This window comes from Salvelinus alpinus, chromosome 22 (assembly GCF_045679555.1).
Source record: "Salvelinus alpinus chromosome 22, SLU_Salpinus.1, whole genome shotgun sequence".
NCBI lineage: Eukaryota > Metazoa > Chordata > Actinopteri > Salmoniformes > Salmonidae > Salvelinus > Salvelinus alpinus.
In genome coordinates this window covers 47874749-47895776 of record NC_092107.1, presented here as the reverse complement: position 1 = coordinate 47895776, position 21028 = coordinate 47874749, and the positions used below count along the sequence as shown (strand labels likewise).

The window sequence follows — 21028 nt, the reverse complement described above, 5'->3', positions numbered from 1 at the left end:
TCTCTTTCCCCTGCTCCTAGTCTCTTTCCCCTGCTCCTAGTCTCTTCCTCCTGCTCCTAGTCTCTTTCTCCTGCTCCTAGTCTCTTTCTCCTGCTCCTAGTCTCTTTCCCCTGCTCCTAGTCTCTTTCTCCTGCTCCTAGTCTCTTTCCCCTGCCCCTAGTCTCTTTCCCCTGCTCCTAGTCTCTTTCTCCTGCTCCTAGTCTCTTTCTCCTGCTCCTAGTCTCTTTCTCCTGCTCCTAGTCTCTTTCTCCTGCTCCTGCTCCTAGTCTCTTTCTCCTGCTCCTAGTCTCTTTCCCCTGCTCATAGTCTCTTTCTCCTGCTCCTAGTCTCTTTCCCCTGCTCCTAGTCTCTTTCCCCTGCTCCTAGTCTCTTTCCCCTGCTCCTAGTCTCTTTCCCCTGCTCCTAGTCTCTTTCCCCTGCTCCTAGTCTCTTTCCCCTGCTCCTAGTCTCTTTCTCCTGCCCCTAGTCTCTTTCTCCTGCTCCTAGTCTCTTTCTCCTGCTCCTAGTCTCTTTCCCCTGCCCCTAGTCTCTTTCCCCTGCTCCTAGTCTCTTTCTCCTGCTTCTAGTCTCTTTCTCCTGCTCCTAGTCTCTTTCTCCTGCTCCTAGTCTCTTTCTCCTGCTCCTGCTCCTAGTCTCTTTCTCTTGCTCCTAGTCTCTTTCCCCTGCTCCTAGTCTCTTTCTCCTGCTCCTAGTCTCTTTCTCCTGCTCCTAGTCTCTTTCCCCTGCTCCTAGTCTCTTTCCCCTGCTCCTAGTCTCTTTCCCCTGCTCCTAGTCTCTTTCCCCTGCTCCTAGTCTCTTTCCCCTGCTCCTAGTCTCTTTCCCCTGCTCCTAGTCTCTTTCTCCTGCTCCTAGTCTCTTCCTCCTGCTCCTAGTCTCTTTCCCCTGCTCCTAGTCTCTTTCCCCTGCTCCTAGTCTCTTTCTCCTGCTCCTAGTCTCTTTCCCCTGCTCCTAGTCTCTTCCTCCTGCTCCTAGTCTCTTTCCCCTGCTCCTAGTCTCTTTCCCCTGCTCCTAGTCTCTTTCCCCTGCTCCTAGTCTCTTCCTCCTGCTCCTAGTCTCTTTCTCCTGCTCCTAGTCTCTTTCTCCTGCTCCTAGTCTCTTTCTCCTGCTCCTAGTCTCTTTCCCCTGCTCCTAGTCTCTTTCCCCTGCTCCTAGTCTCTTTCCCCTGCTCCTAGTCTCTTTCTCCTGCTCCTAGTCTCTTTCTCCTGCTCCTAGTCTCTTTCTCCTGCTCCTGCTCCTAGTCTCTTTCTCCTGCTCCTAGTCTCTTTCCCCTGCTCCTAGTCTCTTTCTCCTGCTCCTAGTCTCTTTCTCCTGCTCCTAGTCTCTTTCTCCTGCCCCTAGTCTCTTTCTCCTGCTCCTAGTCTCTTTCTCCTGCTCCTAGTCTCTTCCCCCTGCCCCTAGTCTCTTTCCCCTGCTCCTAGTCTCTTTCTCCTGCTCCTAGTCTCTTTCTCCTGCTCCTAGTCTCTTTCTCCTGCTCCTGCTCCTAGTCTCTTTCTCCTGCTCCTAGTCTCTTTCCCCTGCTCCTAGTCTCTTTCTCCTGCTCCTAGTCTCTTTCCCCTGCTCCTAGTCTCTTTCCCCTGCTCCTAGTCTCTTTCCCCTGCTCCTAGTCTCTTTCCCCTGCTCCTAGTCTCTTTCCCCTGCTCCTAGTCTCTTTCTCCTGCTCCTAGTCTCTTTCTCCTGCTCCTAGTCTCTTTCCCCTGCTCCTAGTCTCTTTCCCCTGCTCCTAGTCTCTTTCCCCTGCTCCTAGTCTCTTTCTCCTGCCCCTAGTCTCTTTCTCCTGCTCCTAGTCTCTTTCTCCTGCTCCTAGTCTCTTTCCCCTGCCCCTAGTCTCTTTCCCCTGCTCCTAGTCTCTTTCTCCTGCTCCTAGTCTCTTTCTCCTGCTCCTAGTCTCTTTCTCCTGCTCCTAGTCTCTTTCTCCTGCTCCTGCTCCTAGTCTCTTTCTCCTGCTCCTAGTCTCTTTCCCCTGCTCCTAGTCTCTTTCTCCTGCTCCTAGTCTCTTTCCCCTGCTCCTAGTCTCTTTCCCCTGCTCCTAGTCTCTTTCCCCTGCTCCTAGTCTCTTCCTCCTGCTCCTAGTCTCTTTCTCCTGCTCCTAGTCTCTTTCTCCTGCTCCTAGTCTCTTTCCCCTGCTCCTAGTCTCTTTCTCCTGCTCCTAGTCTCTTTCCCCTGCCCCTAGTCTCTTTCCCCTGCTCCTAGTCTCTTTCTCCTGCTCCTAGTCTCTTTCTCCTGCTCCTAGTCTCTTTCTCCTGCTCCTAGTCTCTTTCTCCTGCTCCTGCTCCTAGTCTCTTTCTCCTGCTCCTAGTCTCTTTCCCCTGCTCATAGTCTCTTTCTCCTGCTCCTAGTCTCTTTCCCCTGCTCCTAGTCTCTTTCCCCTGCTCCTAGTCTCTTTCCCCTGCTCCTAGTCTCTTTCCCCTGCTCCTAGTCTCTTTCCCCTGCTCCTAGTCTCTTTCCCCTGCTCCTAGTCTCTTTCTCCTGCCCCTAGTCTCTTTCTCCTGCTCCTAGTCTCTTTCTCCTGCTCCTAGTCTCTTTCCCCTGCCCCTAGTCTCTTTCCCCTGCTCCTAGTCTCTTTCTCCTGCTCCTAGTCTCTTTCTCCTGCTTCTAGTCTCTTTCTCCTGCTCCTAGTCTCTTTCTCCTGCTCCTAGTCTCTTTCTCCTGCTCCTGCTCCTAGTCTCTTTCTCCTGCTCCTAGTCTCTTTCCCCTGCTCCTAGTCTCTTTCTCCTGCTCCTAGTCTCTTTCTCCTGCTCCTAGTCTCTTTCCCCTGCTCCTAGTCTCTTTCCCCTGCTCCTAGTCTCTTTCCCCTGCTCCTAGTCTCTTTCCCCTGCTCCTAGTCTCTTCCTCCTGCTCCTAGTCTCTTTCTCCTGCCCCTAGTCTCTTTCTCCTGCTCCTAGGAGCCGCTGTTCAAGGTGGATTAAGGGTCCCGAGCCCCAATGTCCTGGAGTGGGCCTGTTTTCCCCTCTGTGTCCCCAGTGGCTTCTCCACCTACATATGTACTTACTCATCTACACACACACACACACACACACACACACACACACACACACACACACACACACACACACACACACACACACACACACACACACACACAGCTGGAGCATGGAGCAAAAACATGACCCCTTCTTCTCTCTTCTCTTCTCTTTCCATATGCTCACCACCCCTCTCTCATCTCACCACCCCTCTCTCATCTCACCACCCCTCTCTCATCTCACCACCCCTCTCGTTCTCTCTCTCATCTCACCACCCCTCTCTCATCTCACCACCCCTCTCTCATCTCACCACCCCTCTCTCATCTCACCACCCCTCTCTCATCTCACCACCCCTCTCTCATCTCACCACCCCTCTCTCATCTCACAACCCCTCTCTCGTTCTCTCTCTCATCTCACCACCCCTCTCTCATCTCACCACCCCTCTCTCATCTCACCACCCCTCTCTCATCTCACCACCCCTCTCGTTCTCTCTCTCATCTCACAACCCCTCTCTCGTTCTCTCTCTCATCTCACCACCCCTCTCTCATCTCACCACCCCTCTCTCATCTCACCACCCCTCTCTCATCTCACAACCCCTCTCGTTCTCTCTCTCATCTCACCACCCCTCTCTCGTTCTCTCTCTCATCTCACAACCCCTCTCTCGTTCTCTCTCTCATCTCACAACCCCTCTCGTTCTCTCTCTCATCTCACAACCCCTCTTTCTCTCTCTCATCTCACAACCCCTCTCTCTTTCTGTCTCATCTCACTACCTTTCTCTTTCTCTCGCCTTATCTCATAACTAAGCGCAAACCAGATGGGATGGTGTATCGCTGCACAATGCTGTGGTAGCCATGCTGGTTAAGAGTGCCTTGAATTCTAAATAAATCACTGACAGTCATTCCAGGTGACTGCCTCATGAAGCTGGTTGAGAGAATGCCAAGAGTGTGCAAAGCTGCATCAAGGCAAAGGGTGGCTACTTTGATGAACCTCAAAAATAAAATATATGTTTATTTGTTTAACACTTTTTTGGTTACTACATGATTCCATATGTGTTATTGTGTAGTTTTAATATCTTCACTATTATTCTACAATGTAGAAAATAGTAAAAAATAAAGAAAAACCCTTGAATGAGTAGGTGTGTTCAAACTTTTGACTGGTACTGTGTACACAGTGTATTGTAGTATCAGGAGACCCTCCGTGTTCTGTATTGTATCAGTAGACCCTCCGTGTTCTGTATTGTATCAGTAGACCCTCCGTGTTCTGTATTGTATCAGTAGACCCTCCGTGTTCTGTATTGTATCAGTAGACCCTCCGTGTTCTGTATTGTATCAGTAGACCCTCCGTGTTCTGTATTGTATCAGTAGACCCTCCGTGTTCTGTATTGTATCAGTAGACCCTCCGTGTTCTGTATTGTATCAGTAGACCCTCCGTGTTCTGTATTGTATCAGTAGACCCTCCGTGTTCTGTATTGTATCAGGAGACCCTCCGTGTTCTGTATTGTATCAGTAGACCCTCTGTGTTCTGTATTGTATCAGTAGACCCTCCGTGTTCTGTATTGTATCAGTAGACCCTCCGTGTTCTGTATTGTATCAGTAGAACCTCCGTGTTCTGTATTGTATCAGTAGACCCTCCGTGTTCTGTATTGTATCAGGAACCACTGGGCTCCAGACCTCAAACCCACTGCTTCCACTTCCTCTACAAGCTTCTCTGGCTTGAGTTTCATGCTGACTGTGTGTGTGTGTGTGTGTGTGTGTGTGTGTGTGTGTGTGTGTGTGTGTGTGTGTGTGTGTGTGTGTGTGTGTGTGTGTGTGTGTGTGTGTGTGTGTGTGTGTGTGTGTGTGTTTTGTGTGTGTTGTGTGTGTGTACAGTCTATCCAGTATCTTTAAGAAAGGCACATATCCTCTTCTTAACGGAAGGACATGATCTTGAGAAATGCTCCTCGTCTCCTGTGTGTTATGTTTTTCTGCTGAATGTGTGGAAAGCTGGACCCCCCGGATGTTTTTAAATAGCTGAGCTGATATCGGACTGCCTCCCAGCCACTGCACACACGCGCACAACACGAGGGAGGACTGCTGGTTAACACGAGGGAGGACTGATGTTTTAATATATTGTTAATGAACATGGCCTTATTTCTATTGCAGCATATTGGAGGACTGTCATTCATATTCCATTCATCCAGGTCAATGTAACATCGATAGGTTTAGGCTACTACATGATGCTAGAATGTTCCCTATACCCATCATGAGGTTGCTACGACCTAGCCTATGAATGAAAGTTTACGACTTGGAGTAATCAGGGTGACAGACATTCAATACCGCCCTGCATCTATCTGATCTAGGGTGGAATCATTAGTCCAACAGTTGCAAACGGGACTTTCAATTGGACATATTCAGGTAGGTTTATCCTTCGTTCCGTTTGCTTCCTTTTAAGAAATGTTTTTCAACAGAATCGGCAGAATGAATACACCCCTGATCACTTGCACACAGAGTTCACTTTCATAACAGCCACATACAAACGGCATGATCATTTTGCTCGTTGTAGAATTCCTTCTCGCATTTACGCGCTCTCCTCCTCTCACCTTTTCCGTTCGCTTGTGGACTTCAGTGCACAACACAACAGTTCTCTGTGACCAGGCGACAAAACCTTTCCAAACCAAATCTTCATACCACAACCGCTACACACAGCCTACATCGTTGTCACTCTATTAGCTAACGTCATAGTCAACATAGTTCTAGTAGCTAACGTGTTAGTAAACCCACTACAATCACACAGGACAGTGTACAGCAAGCAGTTTAGCAGTTACAAGGGCGGGCCCCGGTGTCAAGAAATTAATAAAACCGAAAGCTTACCTTGACTTGGAAGAGTTCCAGTGTTGGATAGACTTAGCCAGCCAGCTAACACATCATCCTTCTCTGTTGGATAGCCTTAGCCAGCTAGCTAACACATCATCCTTCTCTGTTGGATAGCCTTAGCCAGCTAGCTAACACATCATCCTTCTCTGTTGGATAGCCTTAGCCAGCTAACTAACATATCATCCCTCTCTGTTGGATAGCCTATCATCCCTCTCTGTTGGATAGCCTTAGCTAGCTAGCTAACATATCATCCCTCTCTGTTGGATAGCCTTAGCCAGCTAGCTAACATATCATCCCTCTCTGTTGGATAGCCTATCATCCCTCTCTGTTGGATAGCCTTAGCTAGCTAGCTAACATATCATCCCTCTCTGTTGGATAGCCTATCATCCCTCTCGGTTGGATAGCCTTAGCTAGCTAGCTAACATATCATCCCTCTCTGTTGGATAGCCTTAGCCAGCTAGCTAACATATCATCCCTCTCTGTTGGATAGCCTTAGCCAGCTAGCTAACATATCATCCCTCTCTGTTGGATAGCCTTAGCCAGCTAGCTAACATATCATCCCTCTCTGTTGGATAGCCTTAGCCAGCTAGCTAACATATCATCCCTCTCTGTTGGATAGCCTTAGCCAGCTAGCTAACATATCATCCCTCTCTGTTGGATAGCCTTAGCCAGCTAGCTAACATATCATCCCTCTCTGTTGGATAGCCTTAGCCAGCTAGCTAACATATCATCCCTCTCTGTTGGATAGCCTTAGCCAGCTAGCTAACATATCATCCCTCTCTGTTGGATAGCCTTAGCCAGCTAGCTAACATATCATCCCTCTCTGTTGGATAGCCTTAGCCAGCTAGCTAACATATCATCCCTCTCTGTTGGATAGCCTTAGCCAGCTAGCTAACATATCATCCCTCTCTGTTGGATAGCCTTAGCCAGCTAGCTAACATATCATCCCTCTCTGTTGGATAGCCTTAGCCAGCCAGCTAACATATCATCCCTCTCTGTTGGATAGCCTTAGCCAGCTAGCTAACATATCATCCCTCTCTGTTGGATAGCCTTAGCCAGCTGGCTAACATATCATCCCTCTCTGTTGGATAGCCTTAGCCAGCTGGCTAACATATCATCCCTCTCTGTTGGATAGCCTTAGCCAGCTGGCTAACATATCATCCCTCTCTGTTGGATAGCCTTAGCCTCTGTTTGAGCCGGGTGTTTGAGTAGGCTAAACTAGCTAGCTGCATTAGTTAGCTAAGTACGTGAATGTGAAAAACAAAATATAGCTAGCTCTCTCTTTCTCTCTGTTGCCTCTCCTTAATTTTTGAAGTCATCATGATTACTGTGTAAGTCTATGGAAGGGGTTGAGAACCATGAACTTCCTAGGTTTTGTATTGAAGTCAATGTTGACAGAGGATGGAAAAAAATCCTAAGCACACAGCCAAGACAATGCAGGAGTGGCTTTGGGACAAGTCTCTGAATGTCCTTGAGTGGCCCAGCCAGAGCCCGGACTTGAACCCGATAGAACATCTCTGGAGAGACCTGACAATAGCTGTGCAGCGACGCTCCCCATCCAACCTGACAGAACTTGAGAGGATCTGCAGAGAAGAATGGGAGAAACTCCCCCCCCCCCAAAAAAAAAGAATTTCCTAAATTTTAGAAAAAGGCTGTAACGTAACAAAATGTGTAAAAAGTCAAGGGGTCTGAATACTTTCTGAACGCCCTGCATTAGGACATTATGTTCTAGTCTCATAGTCTGTTAACTATAGGCTTATGGATTATTATGTGTGGGTCTATGTGAGTCCTGGATTTACATAAATCTACAAGACTAGTTGGTCTGTAAAGTGAAATCACATGCTGGAGGGTTGAGGGTGTGTGATTGATTACAGTAGGGGTATAGGGTAGGCTTTTATGATAATGTAATGATGATCATGTCTTTACAGTAGGGATATAGGGTAGGCTTTTATGATAATGTAATGATGATCATGTCTTTACAGTAGGGATATAGGGTAGGCTTTTATGATAATGTAATGATGATTTGAGGGCCCACATTCTGGCCCACCTACGTGTTTTGCTGGACCTACACTGCTGGCTAGATTATATAATGAATTACATAGTGGTTACGTAGGGAGTTACACTGCAATGTCTCTATTAGACTGGTTTAATGCTGAACATTAAGTCAGGATTACATTTTTTGTTGAATTGAAACAGACACTAGTGATTCAGAGAACATTAGTTAACTCTCCGTGTTTACTATTGATCTTGTCACTGGGTGGGAGGCCTCTCTCACTCAGCTGTGCGTGTGCGTATGCGTCTTTATGTGCCTGTGTTTGTGTGTGTGTGTGTGTATATGTGTGTGTGCGTGGGCGAGAGTCTCATTCACTGAAACCTCTTAGTCAGGCGTAACCTTGCCTGCTGTGGCTGATACTTCAATAAGAGTATTTCTGTCCTGGCTGCTGGTTCAAGATACAGTCTAATCTCCGGTGGGAAGAGTGTAGACGTTAACCCAGTGCTTATCATTCACCTCTCCTGTCCAACTGTCCAACCAGCCGTGAACCGGGAATGTTCTTCAACTTCTGCCACACATCCTTCAGTACATGATGTAGAGATGACCTCCCTTCAGAGGGATTTCACTTAACATGAATCTGTCTCCTCCTCTCATCTCCCTCCTCTCCTCCTACCTCCCTCTCTCTCTCCTCCTCTCATCTCCCTCCTCTCCTCCTACCTCCACCTCTCTCTCATCCTCTCATCACCCTCCTCTTCTCCTACCTCCCTTTCTCTCTCCTCCTCTCATCTCCCTCCTCTCCTCCTCCTACCCCCCTCCTCCTTCCCTCCACATCCTCTGACATTCCTCTAGATGTGGTTTTATCTCGGGCGGCATCACAAACATGTTTTTACATCTTGAAAGAGGGTAGTAGATGGATGCTCCCTCCAACAGCTGTATGTACTTGGATGAGAGAGAGAGAGAGAGAGAGAGAGAGAGAGAGAGAGAGGTATGAGGAGAGGAGGAGGGGTAGAGAGGAGAGAAGGAGAGACGGAGGGGTAGAGAGGAGGAGGAGAGGAGGAGGGGTAGAGAGAGAGAGAGAGAGAGAGAGAGAGAGAGAGAGGTATGAGGAGAGGAGGAGGGGTAGAGAGGAGGAGTAGAGAGGAGGAGGAGTAGAGAGAGGAGTAGAGAGAGGAGTAGAGAGAGGAGTAGAGAGGAGGAGGAGTAGAGAGAGGAGGAGGGGTAGAGAGAGGAGGGGAGAGAGAAGCGGAGGAGTTGAAAGAGGAGAGGAGTAGAAAGGAGGAGGGGTAGAGAGAGGAGGAGTAGAGAGAGAAGCGGAGGAGTTGAAAGAGGAGAGTAGAAAGGAGGAGGGGTAGAGAGGGGAGGTGTAGAGAGGAGGAGGGGAGATGAGTAGAGAGGAGTAGAGAGAGGAGAGGAGGGAGATGAGAGGAGGAGGGGAGATGAGTAGAGAGGAGTAGAGAGAGGAGAGCGAGAAGGAGAAGCAGACAAAGAGATCAGAGGGATTTCACTCAACATGAATCTGTCTTCTGATTTTCATTTGTGATCCTCTCTTCCTACCCCCCTCTCTCATCTCCCTCCTCTCCTCCTACCCCCCTCCTCTCTCTCATCTCCCTCCTCTCCTCCTACCCCCCCTCCTCCTTCCCTCCACATCCTCTGACATTCCTCTAGATGTGGTTTTATCTCGGGCGGCATCACAAACATGTTTTTACATCTTGAAATAAGGTGATAGATGGATGCTCCCTCCAACAGCTGTATGTACTCGGAGTTTGTCTCCTTATCCTTCCCTGGGCTCAGTCTAGGTCCTTCTTGTGATCTGATTTAATCCAGCTCAGTTGGATCTCTACCACAGGGCTTCAGTGAGGAGAGGAGGAGGAGGAGAGGAGGGGAGAGGAAGAGGAGAGAGAACAGGGCATTGAGGAGGAGGGTCGAGAGAGAGAGAGAGAGAGAGAGAGAGAGAGAGAGAGAGAGAGAGAGAGAGAGAGAGAGAGAGAGAGAGAGAGAGAGAGAGAGAGAGAGAGAGAGAGAGAGAGAGAGAGAGAGAGAGAGAGAGAGAGAGAGAGAGAGAGAGAGAGAGAGAGAGAGAGAGAGAGAGAGAGAGAGAGAGAGAGAGAGAGAGAGAGAGAGAGAGAGAGCTTGGGCACAGAACTGTAGACTTGTTTCAGGAATTAGTTCCAATCAGAGGAGGAGAGGTGTGCACTAAACCTGTGTGACAAGATTCTGTTTTTGAAAATGACAAAAGCTGCCTGCACAGACAGTTGAGGAGATGATGGTGTGGAACTGTGTGTGTCTATAGTTCTTCTCTTCACCTGGATTGTAAGTGTAACTTTCTGTGGGTTGAGAAATCAGGACTGCTCAAATCCAACACAAATTACAAGCAGCACTTAATTAATAACAAAATGACCCCAAAACCAGTGGGTCAAAATCGCCACCTGCAGTCTACATAGAGGGCCCTCAGTAAAGACCTCCGCCTGCAGTCTACATAGAGGGCCCTCAGTAAAGACCTCCGCCTGCAGTCTACATAGAGGGCCCTCAGTAAAGACCTCCGCCTGCAGTCTACATAGAGGGCCCTCAGTAAAGAGCAGAGTACTGGACAGCTTTGGGACATCAAATGGACTTTGGTGGTCAAGATGTGTTGGTATCTGTACTGATGGCACAAGATTCATGACAGGGAGACATAGTGGAGTGGTAACGTGCGTGCAAGCAGTTGCTCCCGACGCCACTTGGGTAAACTGCAGCATCCACCGAGAGGCTCTCTCTGCCAAGGGAATTCCTGACAGCTTGAAAGACGTTTTGGACACTACAGTCGTGGCCAAAAGTTTTGAGAATGACACAAATATTAATTTTCACAAAGTCTGCTGTCTCAGTTTGTATGATGGCAAGTTGCATATACTCCAGAATGTTATGAAGAGTGATCAGATGAATTGCAATTAATTGCAAAGTCCCTCTTTGCCATGCAAATTAACTGAATCCCCAAAAAACATTTCCAATGCATTTCAGCCATGCCACAAAAGGACCAGCTGACATCATGTCAGTGATTCTCTTGTTGACGAGGACAAGGCTGGAGATCACTCTGTCATGCTGATTGAGTTCGAATAACAGACTGGAAGCTTCAAAAGGAGGGTGGTGCTTGGAATCATTGTTCTTCCTCTGTCAATCATGGTTACCTGCAAGGAAACACGTGCCGTCATCATTGCTTTGCACAAAAAGGGCTTCACAGGCAAGGATATTGCTGCCAGTAAGATTTCACCTAAATCAACCATTTATCGGATCATCAAGAACTTCAAGGAGAGCGGTTCAATTGTTGTGAAGAAAGTCCAGCAAGCGCCAGTACTGTCTCCTAAAGTTGATTCAGCTGCGGGATCGGGGCACCACCAGTACAGAGCCTGCTCAGGAATGGCAGCAGGCAGGTGTGAGTGCATCTGCACGCACAGTGAGGCAAAGACTTTTGGAGGATGGCCTGGTGTCAAGAAGGGCAGCAAAGAAGCCACTTCTCTCCAGGAAAAACATCAGGGACAGACTGAAATTCTGCAAAAGGTACAGGGATTGGACTGCTGAGGACTGCGGTAAAGTCATTTTCTCTGATGAATCCCCTTTCCGATTGTTTGGGGCATCCGGAAAAAAGCTTGTCCGGAGAAGACAAGGTGAGCGCTACCATCAGTCCTGTGTCATGCCAACAGTAAAGCATCCTGAGACCATTCATGTGTGGGGTTGCTTCTCAGCCAAGGGAGTGGGCTCACTCACCATTTTGCCTAAGAACACAGCCATGAATAAAGAATGGTACCAACACATCCTCCGAGAGCAACTTCTCCCAACCATCCAGGAACAGTTTGGTGACGAACAATGCCTTTTCCAGCATGATGGAGCACCTTGCCATAAGGCAAAAGTGATAACTAAGTGGGTTGGGGAACAAAACATAGATATTTTGGGTCCATGGCCAGGAAACTCCCCAGACCTTAATCCCATTGAGAACTTGTGGTCAATCCTCAAGAGGCGGGTGGACAAACAAAAACCCACAAATTCGGACAAACTCCAAGCATTGATTATGCAAGAATGGGCTGCCATCAGTCAGGATGTGGCCCAGAAGTTAATTGACAGCATGCCAGGGCAGATTGCAGAGGTCTTGAAAAAGAAGGGTCAACACTGCAAATATTGACTCTTTGCATCAACTTCCATGCAATTATGCAGGTACTTTCCCTAAACGGACGACATGAACTGGATTTGTTATCCCTTTCATGCCCTGCCTCCAGTCCCCTTACCGATATCTGAACAAGAGAGCCTCATCGAAGTTGCAACAAGCGGTTCTGTGAAAATTTAATTTAATCAGAAGCCACTGCCAGATTTCTGGATTGGGCTGCGCTCAGAGTATCCTGCCTTGGCAAATCACACTGTTAAGACACTGATGCCCTTTGCAAACAGGTACCTATGTGAGAGAGGATTCCCGGCCCTCACTAGCATGAAAACTAAATACAGGCACAGACTGTGTGTGGAAAATGATTTAAGACAGAGACTCTCTCCAATACAACCCAACATTGCAGAGTTATGTGCCTCCTTTCCAGCACACCCTTCTCATTAACCTGTGGTGAGTTATTCACTACTACAAAAAATGTTTTATATGTGAGATGGTTAAATAAAAAGCAAAATGATTGATTATTATTATATTATTATTTGTGCCCTGGTCCTATAAGAGCTCTTTGTCTTTTCCCACGAGCCGGGTTGTGACAAACACTCATTCTTATGTTTAATAAATGTATCGTATAGTGTGTGTGTGGCAGGCTTACAATGATGGCAAAAAAACTACATTTGAGAGTACGTTGACCCTGGTGCTAGAGGGGGTACAGCTGAAGGTTGAATGTTTGAAGGGGTACGGGACTATAAAAAGTTTGGGAACCACTGGGCTAGAGGATTGAGATGACACTTTGGCAGCTGTAATGGAGTGTGATGGGGTTTTTCTCCGCTTAACAAACTACAGAGAGAGAGACAGAGAGAGTTTACATTTTACTCATTTAGCAGACACTCTTATTCAGATCAATTAGCTTTGTGGGCCTCTTGCTCAAAGGGCACATCGACAGATTTTTTTCACCTAGTTGGCTCGGGGATTTGAACCTTCCGGTTACTGGCCCAAACGGGCTTAACCGCTAGGCTACCTGGAGAGATGGAGAGAGATGGGTTTGTGATCCGATGTGGTTCAGCACAGCCTGGGCCTGGCACGGGGCAGGGAGAACTCAGGAGGAAATAGAGGGAGGTAGAACTCAGGAGGAAATAGAGGGAGGTCGAACTCAGGAGGAAATAGAGGGAGGTCGAACTCAGGAGGAAATAGAGGGAGGTTGAACTCAGGAGGAAATAGAGGGAGGTAGAACTCAGGAGGAAATAGAGGGAGGTAGAACTCAGGAGGAAATAGAGGGAGGTCGAACTCAGGAGGAAATAGAGGGAGGTTGAACTCAGGAGGAAATAGAGGGAGGTAGAACTCAGGAGGAAATAGAGGGAGGTAGAACTCAGGAGGAAATAGAGGGAGGTAGAACTCAGGAGAAAATAGAGGGAGGTAGAACTCAGGAGGAAATAGAGGGAGGTAGAACTCAGGAGGAAATAGAGGGAGGTTGAACTCAGGAGGAAATAGAGGGAGGTAGAACTCAGGAGGAAATAGAGGGAGGTAGAACTCAGGAGAAAATAGAGGGAGGTAGAACTCAGGAGAAAATAGAGGGAGGTCGAACTCAGGAGGAAATAGAGGGAGGTAGAACTCAGGAGGAAATAGAGGGAGGTAGAACTCAGGAGGAAATAGAGGGAGGTAGAACTCGGGAGGAAATAGAGGGAGGTAGAACTCAGGAGGAAATAGAGGGAGGTAGAACTCAGGAGGAAATAGAGGGAGGTAGAACTCAGGAGGAAATAGAGGGAGGTAGAACTCAGGAGGAAATAGAGGGAGGTCGAACTCAGGAGGAAATAGAGGGAGGTCGAACTCAGGAGGAAATAGAGGGAGGTCGAACTCAGGAGGAACATTACTGTAATTATAGATTTCTAGCTGATAAATGGATAGTTCTTTCTAAATGTTATTTTATATAAATTCTGATGAACAAACATGTATCTGTGCTTAAAGTCATACTATCTGTAGAATTCCAAACTAAACACTGCTACCAAACGGAAACAGATTTATTTTTGATTCGATGAACACAGCAGGATAAAAAATGATTTAAAAAGGAAATAATTTTCTCCAGATTCCGTCTGGCTTTAGTCATGTCCACGGTCAATTACCTCTTTACAGCAGATGATGTCAGCTTGTATGAGCCCTGTGATTGTGACAGTGGTGGAAAAAGTACCCAAAACTCATACTTGAGTAAAAGTAAAGATACCTTAATAGAAAATGACTCAAGTAAAAGTGAAAGTTATCCAGTATAAAATACTACTTGAGTATAAGTCTAAAAGTATTTGGTTTTAAATATATTTAAGTATCAACAGTAAAAGTAATTACTCAAATATACTTAAGTATCAAAACTAAAAGTAAAAGTATGAATTATTTTTTAGTCCTTATATTAAGCAAACCAGACGGCACCATTTTGTTTTTTAAATTTACGGACAGCCAGGGTCACAGTTCAACATTCCAACATAATTTACAAACAAAGCATGTTGGTTTCGTGAGTCCGCCAGATCAGAGGCAGTAGGGATGACCAGGGATGTTCTCTGTTTAGTGAGTCCTCCAGATCAGAGACAGTAGGGATGACCAGGGATGTTCTCTGTTTAGTGAGTCCTCCAGATCAGAGGCAGTAGATGACCAGGGATGTTCTCTGTTTAGTGAGTCCTCCAGATCAGAGGCAGTAGGGATGACCAGGGATGTTCTCTGTTTAGTGAGTCCTCCAGATCAGAGGCAGTAGGGATGACCAGGGATGTTCTCTGTTTAGTGAGTCCTCCAGATCAGAGACAGTAGATGACCAGGGATGTTCTCTGTTTAATGAGTCCTCCAGATCAGAGGCAGTAGGGATGACCAGGGATGTTCTCTGTTTAGTGAGTCCTCCAGATCAGAGGCAGTAGGGATGACCAGGGATGTTCTCTGTTTAGTGAGTCCTCCAGATCAGAGGCAGTAGATGACCAGGGATGTTCTCTGTTTAGTGAGTCCTCCAGATCAGAGGCAGTAGGGATGACCAGGGATGTTCTCTGTTTAGTGAGTCCTCCAGATCAGAGGCAGTAGATGACCAGGGATGTTCTCTGTTTAGTGAGTCCTCCAGATCAGAGGCAGTAGGGATGACCAGGGATGTTCTCTGTTTAGTGAGTCCTCCAGATCAGAGGCAGTAGGGATGACCAGGGATGTTCTCTGTTTAGTGAGTCCTCCAGATCAGAGGCAGTAGATGACCAGGGATGTTCTCTGTTTAGTGAGTCCTCCAGATCAGAGGCAGTAGGGATGACCAGGGATGTTCTCTGTTTAGTGAGTCCTCCAGATCAGAGGCAGTAGGGATGACCAGGGATGTTCTCTGTTTAGTGAGTCCTCCAGATCAGAGGCAGTAGGGATGACCAGGGATGTTCTCTTGATAAGCGTGTGAATTGGACCATTTTCTTGTCCTGCTTAGCGTTCAAAATGTAACGAGTACTTTTAGGTGTCAAGGAAAATGTATGGAGTAAAAAGTACATTCTTTTCTTTAGGAATGTAGTGAAGTTAAAGTTGTCAAAAAATATAAATAGTAAAGTAAAGTACAGATACACCAAAAAACAACTTAAGTAGTACTTTAAAATATTTGTATTTAAATACTTTCCACCACTGGATTATGATGTATGTCAGTGTAGCAGGGCTGTGTGGAGAGATCGTTCTTCCACAGAGAGAGAAGGACCGGGGCTGTGTGGAGAGATCGTTCTTCCACAGAGAGAGAAGGACCTGGGCTGTGTGGAGAGATCGTTCTTCCACAGAGAGAGAAGGACAGGGGCTGTGTGGAGAGATCGTTCTTCCACAGAGAGAGAGGGACCGGGGCTGTGTGGGGAGATCGTTCTTCCACAGAGAGAGAGGGACCGGGGCTGTGTGGAGAGATCGTTCTTCCACAGAGAGAGAAGGACCTGGGCTGTGTGGAGAGATCGTTCTTCCACAGAGAGAGGAGGACCGGGGCTGTGTGGAGAGATCGTTCTTCCACAGAGAGAGAAGGACCTGGGCTGTTGCCTCTATTTTGGGAAATGACAAACACGCTCACAATCTCCCAGCCTCAGAAGTCTTGTTTCAGTCCCACATCTTCTGTTGTTCACACGACACGCTTTCCCACACAGGGACTGTTATTCTGTTGGCACTGTCCTTGTAAATCCTAGGATCCACACATTCTCACTGTAATGCCTCCTTCCTTGCTATTGGTGACACACACACACACACACACACACACACACACACACACACACACACACACACACACACACACACACACACACACACACACACACACACACACACACACACACACACACACACACACACACACACACACACACGCAGTATGTTGGCAGGGCTTGGTGATGAAAGAACCCCCACACTCTCTCTAACATGTCTCTCTCTCTCTCTTTCTTTCTGTCCTTCTCTCAGCCTCTCCCAGGCGGGTTGGCATGGCCCAGTGATGAACGGTGCGGCGGTGCCCGGCAGCCCGGAGTTCTCCTCCTCATGCCCGCTGCCGGACTGGCGAGAGTTCTGCGAGCTCCATGCCCGCGCCTCCGCCTCCGACTTCGCCCATAAGTTCCGCCGCTTCCTGACGGAGAACCCGTGCTACGACTCCCCGGGCGCCGACAGCAGCTTCTCGCAGCACTTCGCCAGACACTTCCTGGAGTGTTTCTCTGCTGCTGTCACACAGGCCAAGGACCACCAGGCCTCGCTCTTGCCGGGGGACGACGACTCCAACGCTCCCCCCAAATACAGCATTGTTCCCTTCCTGGGCATCCAGGGCTGCCTTTTGCCCTACGGACACAACGACCTCTATCAGCGGCGCAAGGAAGCCGGTGCCTCCAGCGAGTCCCTGGACAGTATGGACAGTGGAGGTTTAGGAGTAGAAGGGATAGGAAGTTCCTCCTCCATGGCAATGGCCACCTCGCGCACCCCTCAGCCCGCCCACAAGCCCTCTGCTCTGGGCCAGTCACGCAGCTCAGAGGACGTGTCAGTGGGACACCCCAAGGCCCGCTTCAAAAAGGGATTCTCTCTGAGGAACATGAGTCTGTGTGTGGTGGACGGGGTGAAAGAGATCTGGCACCGCCGCTCTTCCCCTGAACCAGACCCTGTCGGAGGGTCCGGATGGGTCAGACGGGCCGGAGGAGGAGGGGAGCCAGGGGGGGAGAGATGGTCCCAGAGACTGCGTCTTCCCAGGGGGTCTCAGGGGCACAAGGCTGAGCTGCTGGAGATACAGAGAGAGGGAGCTCTGCGTTACATGGTAGCTGATGATACTAACTGTATAGGGGTGCCTCAGTGGCAGAAGTGTAGGTTACTGCTGAGGAAGACCAGGAGGGACGAAGGGGGTGACAAGTTCCTGTTGGAGTTCTATGTGCCACCCAAGGTAGAGTTACAGTATATGGACGTGGACACGCACGCACGCACGCACGCTCACACGCGCACACACGCACACACACACACACACACACACACACACACACACACACACACACACACACACACACACACACACACACACACACACACACACACACACACACACACACACACACACACATAAAAACACACATGAACACACACATGAAACAGTCTGATGTCTATGATCACTGGCTCTGACCTAAAGGTGACAAAATAAGACTGAAGCTGTGCAACTGACTATCTCTGCCTTGATACCAGAGGGCCCCAAGGAGGGAGGGGGTCGGGAGGTGGGTGTGGAGGGAGGGAGGGAGGGGGTCGGGAGGTGGGTGTGGAGGGAGGGAGGGAGGGAGGGAGAGATGGGGTCGGGAGGTGGGTGTGGAGGGAGGGAGGTGGGTGTGGAGGGAGGGAGAGGGAGGGAGGGAGGGGGTCGGGAGGTGGGTGTGGAGGGAGAGGGAGGGAGGGAGGGAGAGGTGGGGTCGGGAGGTGGGTGTGGAGGGAGGGAGAGGGAGGGAGGGAGGGGGTCGGGAGGTGGGTGTGGAGGGAGAGGGAGGGAGGGAGGGAGAGGTGGGGTCGGGAGGTGGGTGTGGAGGGAGGGAGAGGGAGGGAGAGGTGGGGTCGGGAGGTGGGTGTGGAGGGAGGGAGGGAGGTGGGTGTGGAGGGAGGGAGGGAGGGGGTCGGGAGGTGGGTGTGGAGGGAGGGAGGGAGGTGGGTGTGGAGGGAGGGAGGGAGGGGGTCAGGAGGTGGGTGTGGAGGGAGGGAGGGGGTCGGGAGGTGGGTGTGGAGGGAGGGAGGGAGGGTGTGGAGGGAGAGGGAGGGGGTCGGGAGGTGGGTGTGGAGGGAGGGAGGGAGGGAGGGAGAGATGGGGTCGGGAGGTGGGTGTGGAGGGAGAGGGAGGGAGGGAGGGAGGGATGGGGTCGGGAGGTGGGTGTGGAGGGAGGGAGGGAGGGAGGGAGGGAGGGAGGGAGGGAGGGAGGACTTTCTGAAGGACCTCAAATCATGCATCAGGCAGCTTGGGAGGGAGAGAGGGGGCTGACTGAGGAAAGCCATTGGCATATAGAGGGATTTCCATGGCTTTAAGGGGAGAGATATGAGGGGATGTAGTCATATAGAGGGATTTCCATGGCTTTATGGGGAGAGATATGAGGGGATGTAGTCATATAGAGGGATTTCCATGGCTTTATGGGGAGAGATATGAGGGGATGTTGTCATATAGAGGGATTTCCATGGCTTTATGGGGAGAGATATGAGGGGATGTAGTCATATAGAGGGATTTCCATGGCTTTATGGGGAGAGATATGAGGGGATGTAGTCATATAGAGGGATTTCCATGACTTTAAGGGGAGAGATATGAGGGGATGTAGTCATATAGAGGGATTTCCATGGCTTTAAGGGGAGAGATATGAGGGGATGTAGTCATATAGAGGGATTTCCATGGCTTTAAGGGGAGAGATATGAGGGGATGTAGTCATATAGAGGGATTTCCATGGCTTTAAGGGGAGAGATATGAGGGGATGTAGTCATATAGAGGGATTTCCATGGCTTTAAGGGGAGAGATATGAGGGGATGTATTTATATAGAGGGATTTCCATGGCTTTAAGGGGAGAGATATGAGGGGATGTAGTCATATATAGGGATTTCCATGGCTTTATGGGGAGAGATATGAGGGGATGTATTTATATAGAGGGATTTCCATGGCTTTAAGGGGAGAGATATGAGGGGATGTAGTCATATATAGGGATTTCCATGGCTTTATGGGGAGAGATATGAGGGGATGTTGTCATATAGAGGGATTTCCATGGCTTTAAGGGGAGAGATATCAGGGGATGTAGTCATATAGAGGGATTTCCATGGCTTTATGGGGAGAGATATGAAGGGATGTAGTCATATATAGGGATTTCCATGGCTTTAAGGGGAGAGATATGAGGGGATGTAGTCATATAGAGGGATTTCCATGGCTTTATGGGGAGAGATATGAGGGGATGTAGTCATATAGAGGGATTTCCATGGCTTTATAGGGAGAGATATGAGGGGATGTAGTCATATAGAGGGATTTCCATGGCTTTATGGGGAGAGATATGAGGGGATGTAGTCATATAGAGGGATTTCCATGGCTTTATGGGGAGAGATATGAGGGGATGTAGTCATATAGAGGGATTTCCATGGCTTTAAGGGGAGAGATATGAGGGGATGTAGTCATATAGAGGGATTTCCATGGCTTTATGGGGAGGGATATGAGGGGATGTAGTCATATAGAGGGATTTCCAAGGCTTTAAGGGGAGAGATATGAGGGGATGTAGTCATATAGAGGGATTTCCATGGCTTTATGGGGAGAGATATGAGGGGATGTAGTCATATAGAGGGATTTCCATGGCTTTAAGGGGAGAGATATGAGGGGATGTAGTCATATAGAGGGATTTCCATGGCTTTAAGGGGAGAGATATGAGGGGATGTAGTCATATAGAGGGATTTCCATGGCTTTATGGGGAGAGATATGAGGGGATGTAGTCATATAGAGGGATTTCCATGGCTTTAAGGGGAGAGATATGAGGGGATGTAGTCATATAGAGGGATTTCCATGGATGATAAATTCTATACGGATAGATTCGATATGACAGCGAGCAGCGGTTCTTCATCCTGGTCCCTGGGGACCCAAAGTGGTGCACATTTAGGTTTTTGCCCCTAGCAACTACACAGCTGATGAGCGATTCAGACCTAGTTGCTAAGGTTCGATGATGAGGTAATTACTCAAATCAGGTGTGTAGTGCTAGGGGCCCCAGTACCAGCATGAAGGGACACCCGACGTAGAGGGATTAGTTATGTATGGATAATATTCTGGTTCGTTATTATGACAGGAAATACTTCTGAAAGAGGAAATGAGGATATGGAATATGATGACATGATGGGTTGTTTCTTCTGGAACTTTCTCCAAACGCATTTTTTTGCTATTAAGTAGAAGTTGCCGTGCAACAATCCTGAAACTGACTGTCTCTTCTTGTTGTGTTCCCTAAAAGACCTGCGTGTCTCAACAGACTAATGATCATGTGTTCCCTAAAAGACCTGCGTGTCTCAACAGACTAATGATTATGTGTTCCCTAAAAGACGTGCATGTCTCAACAGAAACTCAGAAGTGACTGCTTCACTACAGTTATCAGGGCCTGTTTTATTTGTATAAAAAAAACATTATTTAACTAGGCAAGTCCGTTAAGAACAAATTATTATTTTACAATGACGACCTACCGGGGAACAGTGGGTTAACTGCCTTGTTCAGGCGCAGAACCACAGATGATTTTTTACCTTGTCAGCTCGGGGATTCGATCTAGCAACACTTCGGTTACTGGCCCAACACTCTAACCACTAGCCTACCTGCCGCCCCTCTAACCACTAGGCTACCTGCCGCCCCTCTAACCACTAGGCTACCTGCCGCCCCTCTAACCACTAGGCTACCTGCCGCCCCTCTAACCACTAGGCTACCTGCCACCCCTCTAACCACTAGGCTACCTGCCACCCCTCTAACCACTAGGCTACCTGCCACCCCTCTAACCACTAGACTACCTGCCTCCTCTAACCACTAGGTTACCTACCTCCCCTCTAACCACTAGGTTACCTGCCACCCCTCTAACCACTAGGCTACCTGCCGCCCCTCTAACCACTAGGTTACCTGCCGCCCCTCTAACCACTAGGTTACCTGCCACCCCTC

General features: G+C 48.7%; 1 protein-coding gene across 2 annotated transcripts in view; it reads left to right on the top strand.

Moving 5' to 3' along the window:
• Positions 1 to 21028, top strand: part of LOC139549574 (SH2B adapter protein 2-like) — a 45388-nt gene that overhangs the window by 7725 nt on the left and 16635 nt on the right. For both annotated transcript variants that reach the window (XM_071360211.1, XM_071360210.1), the window contains exon 2: positions 16342 to 17296. In XM_071360211.1, coding sequence (XP_071216312.1) covers positions 16373 to 17296 — 924 coding nt within the window. In that variant the 5' untranslated portion in view covers positions 16342 to 16372. The remainder of the gene's footprint in view (positions 1 to 16341; positions 17297 to 21028) is intronic.